General features: G+C 43.2%; 1 protein-coding gene across 1 annotated transcript in view; it reads right to left on the minus strand.

The window, feature by feature from the left end:
* The window catches only part of GPAT3 (glycerol-3-phosphate acyltransferase 3), a 136,917-nt gene extending 126,991 nt beyond the window's left edge, over positions 1–9,926 (minus strand). The window contains exon 1 of the mRNA XM_007946804.2: positions 9,786–9,926. Coding sequence (XP_007944995.1) covers positions 9,786–9,926 — 141 coding nt within the window. The remainder of the gene's footprint in view (positions 1–9,785) is intronic.
* Between the last annotated feature and the right edge of the window lie 3,613 nt (positions 9,927–13,539).

Consider the following 13,539-nt stretch of genomic DNA (forward strand, 5'->3'; position numbering starts at 1 on the left):
AAAAAAAAAAAAAAAAAAACATTGCCCTTTCCATGATGGAAGTGGTCTAATGTAAACAATCTGCCACCAGGATGCTGACTGATCACTCCCAGGAATCGTGCCATATCAGAGACTACAGTGTTGGTCTTTATTGCTGGCAAATTGGGCGCTCAGCAGTGGCTGTATCCAGGTCAGCCATGGTAAGTGGAAGTCCATATTGTTTAGCCCATGCATGATCTCCATGTCTGCCATCATTGCCACTTTTTTCATGAGCCCATTGGGGAATGATAGGAGTGGCTAGGAAAAAAGGATCACTGGTTTCTATATAATGCATTATCCTATCTACTTGATTGTTAAAATCCTTCTCTGCTGAGGTCACCCTTTGGTGAGCATTCACAAGAGACACAAATATTTTCACTTCTTTGGCTAATTCAGAGAAGGCTATCCATATGCTTCTTCCCCAAACCTCCTTGTCACCAATTTATCAACCATGTTCTTTTCAAATTCCTGATCATTCAGCCAAACCATTGGCCAAAGCCCATGAATCCATATACAATCACACAACTGACCATCCCTTCTTCCAAACAAAAAAGAGAACAATCAGAGATGCAATGATGGGTCTCTCCTTGTCCAGAGTAAAGAAGAATGAAGGAAACCAAAGATGTATGGAAACAATTAGTCCAAGGGACTGGTACATCATGTGATCCTCAGCCTATACAACTATGAGAACAGAAGAACAAGATGGTACCTGGCTACCACTGTCAACCACTCGGAGGGGCATCTATGTAGGAGATCCTGGATAGAGTGGGAGAACAATGTGGATCAAAACTCAAAATAATTTGGAAAAAAAAACATGGACCAAATTTACTGGTCTGATAAAGCCTGGTGGAACCACTGAGACTATGCCCCTAGCTGCCCTCCAGGTCTGGAATTGAACCCACTCCCGTGGCTTCCAGTCAAACAAAAGACAGGCATATGAGGTGAACATTTACACTAGGTAGTCACACTCCTTGGAGAGAACAATCATGGGAAAATAGAAGGGCTGTTTATGCACAGGGACATAGCTCAGGGGGCAGGAGTGCATGGAGGGAAGGACACAGGGAAGAGGTAACTATGGGGAAGAAGCAGGAGGGGAGCTGTTATATTGTGGTAAATTGTAGTCAATGTCATGAGACAACGTGTATGTGAACTACTGTATGGAAAATGAATTTGCTCTGTAAACTTTCACCCAAATCACAAAAAAAAAAAAAAATCAGGTACACTATTCAAAGTTCTGCAAACTGGAAGAATTTCCCATCACCACTGTCCTTCAAAGAGGTTCCAGAATGGGGCTGCAGTGCTGCCACTGTCCACCTTCAAACGATGCCTGTAAATTTCACAGAACCATCTGTAAACCAGGCACAAGTTTTCTCTTTCTCAGTCAACTAATAATAAGGAGCTCATCATGAGGACATAGGTGCAGATTGGGAGAAGGGAGGTAATGTAACAAGAGTTGAGACTATGGACATTTGGGCCACTTCCTCATGCAACTTACTAGTGCCTTAAGATCCTGCTTGAACTTGATCTCATGTATACCACTTGCATTTAATAATGGAGTGCTGCTGTGTCCATCTGACTTTGTGACTCTCTAAATTATTTCCTTTTCCCCAAAGAATAGTCTCTCTTATGAAAGGCCATGGATCCCTTTGGAGGAGGCTGGGAGAAAAATTCACAGAATAAAGTTTTGGCAATACAGTGGCGTCCTTCCTCAAAGTGACTTGGCCTCCCTTCATTCAAGGGGTTGTGGGTACACTGGATCAAGTTTGGCCATCTAATTAGGGGCCGTGACTCTGTATTCTGGCAATTCAAGTTACATTGCTGTTCATTTGACTTAGAATTCTTCCACTTGTATAGATCAAATAAACAGTAGATTCCCCATCTATTTCACCCCTAAGGACAACATGACTAAGTAGCCAATGCCATAAGTCCATACCAGTCAGACTATTCTGATTACTGTTTTAAATCTGTTGTCCATTATGGTAGCCACATGAACAACACGTAGTTCATAATGGGCAGCTTAGGCCACACATTGACTTGGTGGACTATGATTTAGCCTTCACTCTCTACTAAGGCCCAGTAACAAGCCAACAGCTGTTTCTCAAAAAGAAGAGTAAGTATCTGCAGAGGATGGTAAAGCTTTGCTCCAAAATCCTAAGGCTCTGCATTATAATTTACCAGTAAGGGCCTGCCAAAGACTCCAAACAGCATCTCTGTCTGCCACTGACATTTCAAGCACTATTGGATCAGCCAGATCATATGGTCCAAGTGGCAGAGGGACTTGCACGGCAGTCTCAACTTGTTGTAGAGCCTTCTCTTGTTCTGGGCTCCACTCAAAACTAGCAGCTTTGCAAGTCACTTGATAAGTAGGCCAGAGTAGCACACCCAAATGAGGAATATGTTGCCTCTAAAATCTAAACAGGCCCACCAGATGTGTGCCTCCTTTTCAATTGTAGGAGAGCCCAGATGCAATAACTTATCCTTTACTTAAGAAGGAATATCTCGATGTGTGGCACACCACTGGACCCCTAGAAATTTCACTGAGATAGAAAGCACTTGAATTTCTGTAGGGCTAATTTCCCACCTTCTAGCACATAAGTATCTTACCAATAAGTCTAGAGTCACTGATATTTCTTCCTTCCTAGGTCCAATCAGGATAATGCCATCAATGTAATGGACCAGTGCAACATCTTGTGGAAGGGAAAGGTGATGAAGGTCCCTGTGAACTAAACTATGACATAGGGCTAGAGAGTTGATATACCCCTGAGGTAGTAATCCTAGCCTTGCCAGCTGAAGGCAAACTGCTTCTGTTGATCCTTTGAATTAAATATAGAGAAAAAGGAATTATACAGATCAATAGCTGCATACCAGATACCAGGAGATGCATTAATTTTCTCAAGCAATGAAACCACATCTGGGACAGCTGCAACTAGAGTCACAAGCTGGCCATTCTCCAAAATCTACCTTTTTTTCACATAGCCCAAATATGCAAGCTGAATGGGGATGTGGTGGGACATGCCACCCTTGCGTCCTTCAAATCCTTGATGGTGGCCCTAATCTCTGCAATCCCTCCAGCTTTTGATTTACTATTTTCCTAGGCAGGGACAGTTTTGATGGCTTCCACTTAGCTTTTCCTATCATAATAGCCATTACTCCACATTTCAGGGGTCAAGTTTGTGGGATCTGCCAGTTACTGAGTATATTTATTCCAATGATACAGTCTGAAACTGGGAAAACCACTACAGGATGAGTTCAGGGACCCACTGGACCCACTGTGAGATGGACCTGAGTTAAAATTCTGTTAATAACCTGATCTCCATAAACCGCTACTCAGATTAGTGGGCCACAGTGATAGTTAGGGTCTCTTGGAATTAAGGTCAGTTCAGTGCCAGTGTCCAGTAATCTGATTATTTCCCTTTCCCCAGTGAATAGTCTCTCTTGTAAAAAGCCATGATCCCTTTGGAGGAGGCTGGGAGAAAGATTCACAGTTTAAAGTTTTGGCAATACAGTGGGGTCCTTCCTCAAAGGGACTTGGCCTCCCTTCATTCAAGGGGTTGTGGGTAAACTGGATCAAGTTTGGCCATCGAATGAGGGGCCGTGACTCTGAATTCTAGCAATTCATGTTAGATTGCTGTTCATTTGACCTAGAATTCCTCCACTTGTACAGATCAAATAAACAATTAGTAGATTCCCCATCTATTTCACCCCTAAGGACAACATGACTAAGTAGCCAATGCCATAAGTCCATACCAGTCAGACTATCTGATTACTGCTTTAAACCTGTTGTCCATTACAGTAACCACATCCACCTTGTCTTTTTGCTGATTAAGTAACGCCACTTGGCCCCTACCACCATGGGATCCAATCAGCCCCCAGTAGTTAGGTATCTCAATTCAGTTAGGGCAATTCCCACATCAAATGTGACTTATAGATAGCAATCATGGTAGTCGTCAAGGATGCTGGGACTCCCAAATGTGTTCCTCACCATTGTGATAAAAGATGTGTCCTCTGGGTGTTCCACAGGTGGATCTCTGGGCCCAACCTACTCAATCTAACATTCAAATTTCTCTAAACCTTTGGATAGCTTTGTTTACAGTGTAACAAGGCAAGTCTGGCACTTCAGAATGATTTAGTGTAGGCCACCATTTAATCCAGGCTTCAGTGAAGCAACTAAATAAGCTATCAGATCTTCTTTTAACCTCTTGAGCTAAAACACTGAATGAGGGATTTGTGCCTAATGGGCACATATAAATAAAGTCAAACTGACCCAACTTTATGTTCCTTGCATCATTATCCCACATCCTTAATAGTCATACCTACACATATTCCCCAGGTTTCTATTTGTATATATTACAACAGTCAAGCAATTTTTTTTTCTTATTGTAGCGTACTTCCTCCTGGGTCATACTTTGTACTTCTCCTTTGGGGCTCACTGAGACTTAAATATAGTTATGGAGTTAGAAGGAACTCTGGTAGCATAGTGCCTAAGGCACTTGACTGCTAACCAGAAGGCTGGCAGTTCAAACCCACCAGCCACTCCTTGGAAGGAAGATAGGGCAATCTACTTCCGTAGTGATACCACCTCGGAAATCCAAGGAAGGGTCGCTATAAGTCAGGTCTGACTTGATGGCACATAGCTCTGGTAGCGTAGTGCCTAAGGCACTTGACTGCTAACCAGAAGGCTGGTGGTTCAAACCCACCAGTCACTCCTCAGAAGGAAGATGGGGCAATCTACTTCTGTAGTGATACTGCCTCGGAAACCCAAGGAGGGGTCACTATGAATCAGGTCTGACTCGATAGCACATAACAACAACAAGAACAACATGAGGCTAGAAGTAAAAATGGGTGGTGGGGGTGGGTCCTGCAAACCTTCATCAATGTCTTGTAAGGTATCTACCTTAGGCAGTGACCCAGGCAACATCTCAGGTGCTGCCCTTGGAGATAACTCAGACAATGACTCCTCAGGCACAGCTGGGTTCATCCCGTCAGTGGGGGTAAGAGGTCTGGTTCTGTTGGCAGAAATGATTCAATTGAATTTAAGGGCTCAATGTCCCCAGCTTCCTGATTATGTGTCCATTTGTCCCATCCCAAGTTTCAGGAACATCAGCTTTGTTACTTTAAGAAATAAGGTTTATTTTCAGGGCAGAAATGGCAACTTTCAGGTTTTTTATGCAGCACTTGAACAGTGATCTCTTTCTTTCACTATTTTGTTTAGTAAAAGCAAGGCCAAACAACCAACCATTGAAAATCATAGCCTACCTAAGTTAACACATCATAGATATATTCCTTTATACACAGGTAGAAACTAAGGTTGAAATAAATAGTCTACCTAATTATAAGGCTGGTACAGATTCCAGTTTACAATTCAAAAGAAGGGGAAAATAAGTCCATTAACACTATCTGTCCAAGGCCTGTATTATCTAATTAAATGACATCATTTCCATCTTACATAACATTTCTTCACCTTCTTCCTCTCCATCAGTCTCATGTTCTCTTCCTATTCATTTTTTCCCTTTGATCATAAACATTTGGCCAATCAACCTCAATCCCTCCTCACCTTCAGCCCCATCATTAAGCCTTTAATTAACTATCATAGTTAATAATAGCATTTTCCAAGCTTTATTCCATGCCGTTTGATAAGAATGAAAACTTCACATACGTACACACCCTCCCAGAGATTCTTATTTTTATCTAGGTGGACTGCCATTACCCATCCCCTCAAAACTTTTACCTTCTGTAGTTCGTATTCATAAAGATATAGTTTTCCTCAATATAAAGTTGTAAGATAATCCTAAGAAATTATTATGTATCCCGCTAGAAAATCACTGGCTTTTAGAATCACCAAACTTATTCTAAGAATTCAAGCCTTGTCCTCAATTAGCTTGCTATAGCTGTAATTTATGCACAAATCTAGAGATCTCTGGTAATATAAGAGAAGGTATGGAGTAGGTGCTCAATAAATGATTATTACCTGAACTAATGAGCTAAAAAGGAATCAGAGAAGTGCATAGAGCTTGGAGACTTACTTAATAATTAACAATTGCCAAAGTCAGCTATTCAGTAGGTACCCCACATACATTTCAACTTTCAGAATTGGAAGTTTATAGTGTTGAAAAAGTCACCCATTGGCACTAAAGCTCATAAAAGTAGACACATAGTGGACAAAACTAAATGACCTTTAAAATGGTATAGAAATTATATGCAAGGAAATTTGAAAAATATCCAATTCCCATCAAAGAATATTTGATTGAAGAATATTCTTGGGATTAGAATGTGAAGAAAGAAACAATCAAATCAGCTGAGACCTTACTAAGGAATGATGAAGAACAGAGTAGATGAGTTTTGCATGAAATGTACAAAAAAGGCAGGGTATTTTCCAGAACTGAAGATGTTCTGATACTAAAGAACCAGCACAATTCCTTAAGGGAATTATCCCTACAGTAGGAGTCCATACGGAAGTACATTGCCCAGCCTTCCTTCCAGGAGTGGCTGGCAGTCAAATGCCTTAGGCACTATGCCACCAGAGCTCCCATACCCTGGACTACTAACCAAAAGTTTGGCAGTTCAAACCTTCCCTGAAGCACCTCAGAAGTAAGGCCTGGGGATCTACTTCGAAAGGTCACAGCCTTAAAAACCCTATGAAGTCAGAACTGACCCAGCAACTAACAACAATAATCCCAACAGAGGAAAAAGCAATCCACTGTACTAACTCCAGCCTAACAGAAATGTCTTTGGAATATCTAACACTGTTCTAGTTGAAGGATGGAAGACTTTAGGTTGCCACTTCCCTCTCTTGTGCCTAAAGCCGAAGTCATAATGGGATTTCAGCTCTCTTTCCTGCTGAATCCAGCTGCTCCCAAACACAGGAGCTCCAGTGAGCCACAACCAGCAAATCAGAGTTGGCTCACCAAAGAATTCCCAGGCTATTCCATATACACCATGCATCTCTCTGGCCTCATAATTTAGTCTTAGCAAAGAGGGAGGTTTCCTACACTGCCACCTACCTGGTCTCCAAGCCAAGTGATATATATTCCATTATAATTAGAAAACTGGCATTCTTGAGAGTTTTATTAACCAGGATTATGCCTCTGACATCTCTTCAGTTCTGTTGTTGTATTGTTAGCTGCCACCGACTCAGCCCCCGACTCACAGTGACCCCATGCACAAGAAGGAAATGCTGCCCAGTCCTGTGCCCTCCCCATGATTGGTTGTGAATGGAGCCATAGGGTTTTAATTGGCTGATTTTGGAAAGTACATCACCAGGCCTTACTTCCTTACAGCTTGGTCTGGAAGCTCTGATGAAACCTTTTTAGCCTCATAGCAACACACAAGCCTCACCGACAGATGGGTGATGGCTGAGCATGACATACACTGGCCGGAGTCCCACATGGAAGGCAAGAATTCTACCACTGAACCACCACTGCCTCATGCTGTAACTCTAGATGGGCAAAAATTAAAACTTGGGGTCCTGCCAAACTGACTGGACTGGAATCAACCTTCCATTAAAGTACAGCAGAGTTATTCGCCAGGCTGAGAACAACTAGCTGATCTCTCTCCTTGACATCTCTCGAGCTCTCTCCTGACATGCCTTCAATGACTATAGCCTGCAAGACACAGAACAGAGTCAGCACCTAGACTAGAGTGTGTGCCATTCACCAGCACTCTATATTCACTTTGGGGTCTAAATTCCACAAGAACCTCTACATTGCTGTATGGGAGAACAGTTCGATCATTTCAGATTTCCAGGAAAAAGTGAACACCAGCTAGAGAGAAGCATCTTCTATGGGGAGAGTATTCTAAAGAATGGTTAGTAAGAAGTTCATAGCATAGTATGACCAGCTCAGAGTGTGAAGTCAATATAAGAAGTTCAAAACTGAGATAAATATCCCAGGTTGAAACAATAGAGATAAAGGTGAAGAATCAAATATAATTTCAAAAAAATGGGCAGAAAGATAGACACAAAGAGAAAGCCCAGTAAAGATCTGGGGTATAACCAGAGACTACCAGGTAGAATCCAGTGTCCCATGCATTAGAAATGTATACTTGGGGGCCACCTCACAAGCAGAGGCAAAAGAACCATAGAGCCACATCCTGGCAGCAGACAGAAAATAAGGGCAGAATAATGGGCTCCATATTTAGATGGTTTTTGGTTTTTATAGAAGTTAGGGATTCCCTGGGTGGTGCAAACAGTTAGTACACTTAGCTGTCCACCCAGAGGTACCTAAAAACAAAGGCCTGGTAGTCTATTTCCAAGAAATCAGCCTTTGAAAATTCTGTGGAGAACAGTTCTACTATGACATACACAGGGTCTCCACAAATTGGAATCTATTCAACAGCAATTACACTGTAGAAGTTAGAGAAATAAGGTTGCTAGAATCTAAATATTAGTTACTCTTTAATGGCACCAAACACTTACATACCACCCAACCTATGCAGACATTTTCCTAAGATGCTTGACATTTTTACTTATTTAAACCACCTAACAATCTTGTGGGAAGTAGGAATTATTGTTACTTCTATTTTATAGACGAGGAAAGTGAGGTACAAAGTAAATGACCTTTCAAGATTACATATTGAGAAACAGAAAACAAAATACCCATTGCTGTAGAGTTGATTCCAACTCAGAGTGACCCTATGGAACAGAGTAGAGTTGCCTCATAGGGTTTTCAAGGCTGTAAATCTTTTTATCTTTCTCCCTCAGAGCAGCTGGGTTCGAACCACTGTCCTTTTCGTTAGCAGCTGACTTCTTAACCACTGTGTCATTAGAGAAGCAGAACTGGGATTTAAATCTAAGCAAATCTGAACCCAGCATCTGTAACCCTAAGCATTAAGTTAACAGTCTCTCCTAGGTTCAGACTCTGTCTCCAACACTTAATTGAAGAAATCCACTGACCCTCTCTAAGCCCGTTTCCTTTCCTGTACAAGAGAGGTAACACTTTCTCTCCCTACCTCACTAGGCTATTGGGAAGGTCTGGTGAAAGAGTTAAACAAGAAAGTCCTTTGTAATTTAACAAAACCTTATATATGAGTAACTACAGCTATTCTCTACAAAGCCTGCTTCCATCTAACAACTTTTTCTAGAGAGATACAATGCCAAAGAAGACACATTTTCAAGTGCCCTTGGTTAGATAAAATTTTCATGACTCCACTGAAATAAAATCATATTTCTTTCTGCCATCCAGCAATTAGTTTCTTATCATGAGCATAAACTAAAATACATATGATGCCTTTCTGGACAGGATGCCCTAGTACACTAAAGGACCTCTGACACCTGGGGCTGTAAACACTAAGGAGGGTAAAGTGACAGTTGCACCACATAATGGGTATAAACAAATCCACTGACATAAAAGACTGTCGTTTAGGTTTTTTAATTTGTTGTTATGTGCCCTAGAGTCAGACCGACTCATAGAGAGCCCTCCTTGGGTTTCTGTATCACTACGGAAGTAGATTGCCCAATCTTCCTTCAAAAAATAATTAGAATAATAATGAAATGGGGAGGAGGGTCCGTTATTCATTCTCCCTCCCACCAGTGGACTAGTGGTCTCAGTTCAAATCTCTCCAGCTCTGTGCGAGAAGCCCAGAAGCAAGACGCTGCCTTTGCCCTGCTGCGGAGGTAAAACTCAACTACACACCCCTCCGGACCCCTGGCCTTTCGAACTGCACCCTTGCCCTTGACTTAGCTGTCACAAATCTAACCTTGGCCCCCACCGCCCCAAGGTTCTCATTAAATCCTTTATAGCTGCGGGCTGCCGCAACCCTCCCGTCCTCACCTCTAAAGTTTTCACCAGGATTTTCATGTAGAGCTCGGAGATGCCCAAAGACACCCCGAAAGCCGAAGGCAAGAGAATGAGGACGAGCACAAGCGTCAACCAGGTGGAAAAGATCTTCCCGGCCAGGTCTGCGACCTCCATGACTGAGCACACCTACTCGGAGGAGGTCCAGGGAGTAGATCTGAGCAGATAGCTGTCCCTGCCCTTAGGCAGTCCTGCAGGAGCTCCGGAACAGGAGCGAAGGCTCAGAACCAGGCTCCAAGGAGTCAGCGCCGGCCGCCGCGGGTCCCCCAGCACTGCAGGGAAAAGAGGAGAAGGAAAAACTTTCAAAACTATGGCAATTTCCTTCCTCCCCGAGCTTCTCCTCGCCCCCGCCGGTTAACTCTTTCTCCACTAGAGAGGTCCAGGCAGTAGATGAGGCTACCGCAGCACGCGCCGCAGACTGGGGCAGGGCGGCCCACACAGCAGGAGCGGGGGGTAAGCAAAGGGACACCGCAGCGCGGCAGGAGCGCGAGCGGGAAGATAGGAACGCGCCCCACCCCGTAAGCCTAAGTCACTCTGACCGATGACTGCGACAACTCAGCGGTGACTCACGGAGGCCCTACCCGCCAGGGAACCCTGCGGGCATACAGCACCACCGCCCATCGGCCGCAGGCGGGACTGCGCTCGGACACCGGCCGCCCTATTTCAGTACGCTGCCCACGCCCCACCTCTTCAGCCACCCAACGAGAGCTCCTTGGAGGGCACAGGATGCAGACAGTCTCAGCCTCCTAGGCCGCCCCTTTTCCCCGCGCCCCGCCTCCCTCCAGCACTCTCAGCAAAGGTCCTCTGAGAAGGAGTTTTCATCCGCAAAATGTGAGAGCATTTGCTTCACCCTCAAATGAAGTAGTGACGTATCCGGAATTTTTGAGAAGGTCTTGTATGTGTGGGTGTAAAAGGAGAGGAAAATACTTAGAGCTCTGCTGAGCTACTGTTTACGTCGCTTGTCGCCTCCCACCCCTCCTTCCCCTCCCTCCACCAAGGATCTTTGTGGCTCAATCCCGCTTATCAGGACAGTATAAAACCCTCTCCACTAGCCGCCTACTCCAGTCAGCCGCCATCTCCCTGGCACAGAAATCCTTTGGCTGCGTGTCTGTGGCTCCCTCCCTGGGGGAAGAGTCCAACGACCGCTTCCCCCGTCATTCTCCCAACACCCACAGCGCACTAGACGCTGAAAGGACGCTGCAGAAAAACGCCAGGCCCCAGTAATCCTTTGGCAAGCACACACACGCCTCCTGGGTATTCAGAGTATACACCCACTGCTACCTGTGCTAGCCCTTATTAGAGAACTGAAGGGCAAAACCCTATAGATGTATTTATTCCACTACAGTTCACATCTCTATCTATCTGGTCTGTTGTTAAGAATGAGCATGAAAAGGATGTAGAGAACTGTATTCAATAAGAAAATCCGGCTGCCCAGGTTTCCAGATCACCATTGAATCAGACCAATATCTTTTACAGGTGTTGCTCCAAGCTGGAAAAACTGGGAGAGCCAGCATACGGAGTTGAAACCGTGTGGATACAAAATACTGGACAAAAAGCGGCCCCTGCCTAAGGTGTGGAGGAAGTGGAGAGCAGAAAAAGGAAAGAAACCCCCCTGTAAAGAATTTAAATACTTGCCTTCTGTACCTCCTGCCTGGAGGGTATCACAAACTTCCTCCCCTACTAAGAGAGGAAAAAAATTACTGCTTCTGAAAAACCAAGTTACTAATGAAGAAGTTTCAAGAGTTTAGTTTCTAAAAATTAAATCATTACTTTAAAAAAGCAAAGAAAACACAACTACTGAAATCTGTCCAAAAGTCTTTCCTGAAAGCTTATAGGGATTTAGCACAAAAACACAAAGATGGTATTGGCTCATTTGACACTAACTGTAGAATTAGCCCATCTTTCTAATTGACAACTCAAAACAATACCTGAAAGCTTGTCCTCTGGCCAACAGGCAGGAACTACACACAGGAAAAACATATACACTCTTTTTATTTCCTCAAACCAAGATAACAAAGACATGATGGACCACTGTACTCAACAAAAAGAAAACAGAAATCCTTACAACTGTATCAATAAGCAACATCATGATAAACAGAGAAAATATTAAAGTTATCAAGGATTTCATTTTACTTAAATCCAAAATCAACACCCATGGAAGCAGCAGTCAAGAAATCAAATAACGCAGTGCGTAAATCTGCTTCGGAAGATTTTAAAATCTTTTTAAATTTTAAAATCTCTGTTTAAAAACAAAGATGTTATTTTGAGGGCTAAGGTGCTCCTAAGGAGCTCTGGTAGCACAGTGCTTAAGGCATCTGACTGCTAACCAGAAGGTTAGTGGTTAAAACCCACCAGCCACTCTCTGGAAGCAAGACTGGGCAATCTATTTCTGTAAAGATTTACCACCTCAGAAACCCAATGGGGGTCGCTATGAGTTGAAATCGACTCAATGGCAGTGGATTTTGGTTTAAGGTGCTCCTGACTCAAGCCATGGTATTTTCAATCACCTTATATGTATCCATGCTGGACAATGAAGAAAAAAGACTCAAGAATTGATGTCTTTGCATGATGGTGTTGGCAAACAATATTAAATATACCATGGACTACCAGAACAAGCAAATCTCTTAGAAGTGAGGGTGACAAAATTTTGTCTCATCTAATTTGGGCATGTTATCAAGGAAGGACCAGACCCTGGAGAAGAATATGCTTGGTAAAGTAAAGGGTGAGCAAAAAAGAGGAAGACCCCCAACTACATGGATTGACACAGTGGCTGCAACAATGGACTCAAACTCAGCAGCGATTATGAGGATGGTACAGGACTGCATAGTGCTCTGTTGTACATAGGATTGTTATGACTCAGAATTGACTTGATGGCACCTACCAACAGGGAGCTCTGGTAGCGTAGCACTTGACTGCTAACCAGAAGGCTGGCGGTTCAAACCCACCAGCCACTCCTCGGAAGGAAGGTTGGGCAATCTACTTCCGTAGTGATACTGCCTCGGAAACCCAAGGAGGGGTCGCTATGAGTCAGGGCTGACTCAACAGCACATGACAACAACAACAACAACCAACAGCAACAACTCCACAAAAGGGAACATACAAGCAACTTCATAAAAGGAACCACAGACTAAGTGCTCTACAATCTCCCCTGACTTTCATGTCTCATGTCCAAACTCCACAAGCTGTTTGTTTGGCCATTATTGCTATTACAGAAGAATTATTCTTGCACAACAGAATAGTAGAATGGTAATAATATGGACTATGGAGTCTTAGACTGACTCTGGCACAGATGCTTATGAAGCAAGTCTTTTAGTCCTGTGCTTCAGCTTTCTCATTGGTAAAACTGGTGATTTTTAGGGTCAAACATGAGTATTAAACTGCTTTGTAAGCCACAAAATTCTATACAGATACCAGAGGCAGCCTGGTGCAAGTGCAAAAGTTCTCCATCTTTCTCCTGCCCAAAACACAGGATGTCAAAAAAGACTCTGAAACTTGCCCTTGAACAGAGAGTAGCTAAAGCAAATGGCAAGATAAAAGAGCTGAACAGAAGAATTCAAAGAGTAGCCTGAGAAGACAAAGTCAATTATTATAATGAAATGTGCAAAGATCTTGAGTTAGAAAACCAAAACACACCCAGCATTTCTCCAACTGAAAGAAATGAAGAAAAAAATTCAAGCCTCAAGTTGTAATATTGAAAGATTCTATGGGCAAAATATTGAATGATGTAAGA

Source organism: Orycteropus afer, unplaced genomic scaffold (assembly GCF_000298275.1).
Source record: "Orycteropus afer afer isolate SDZICR_OR568_19922 unplaced genomic scaffold, OryAfe1.0 scaffold00172, whole genome shotgun sequence".
Lineage (NCBI taxonomy): Eukaryota > Metazoa > Chordata > Mammalia > Tubulidentata > Orycteropodidae > Orycteropus > Orycteropus afer.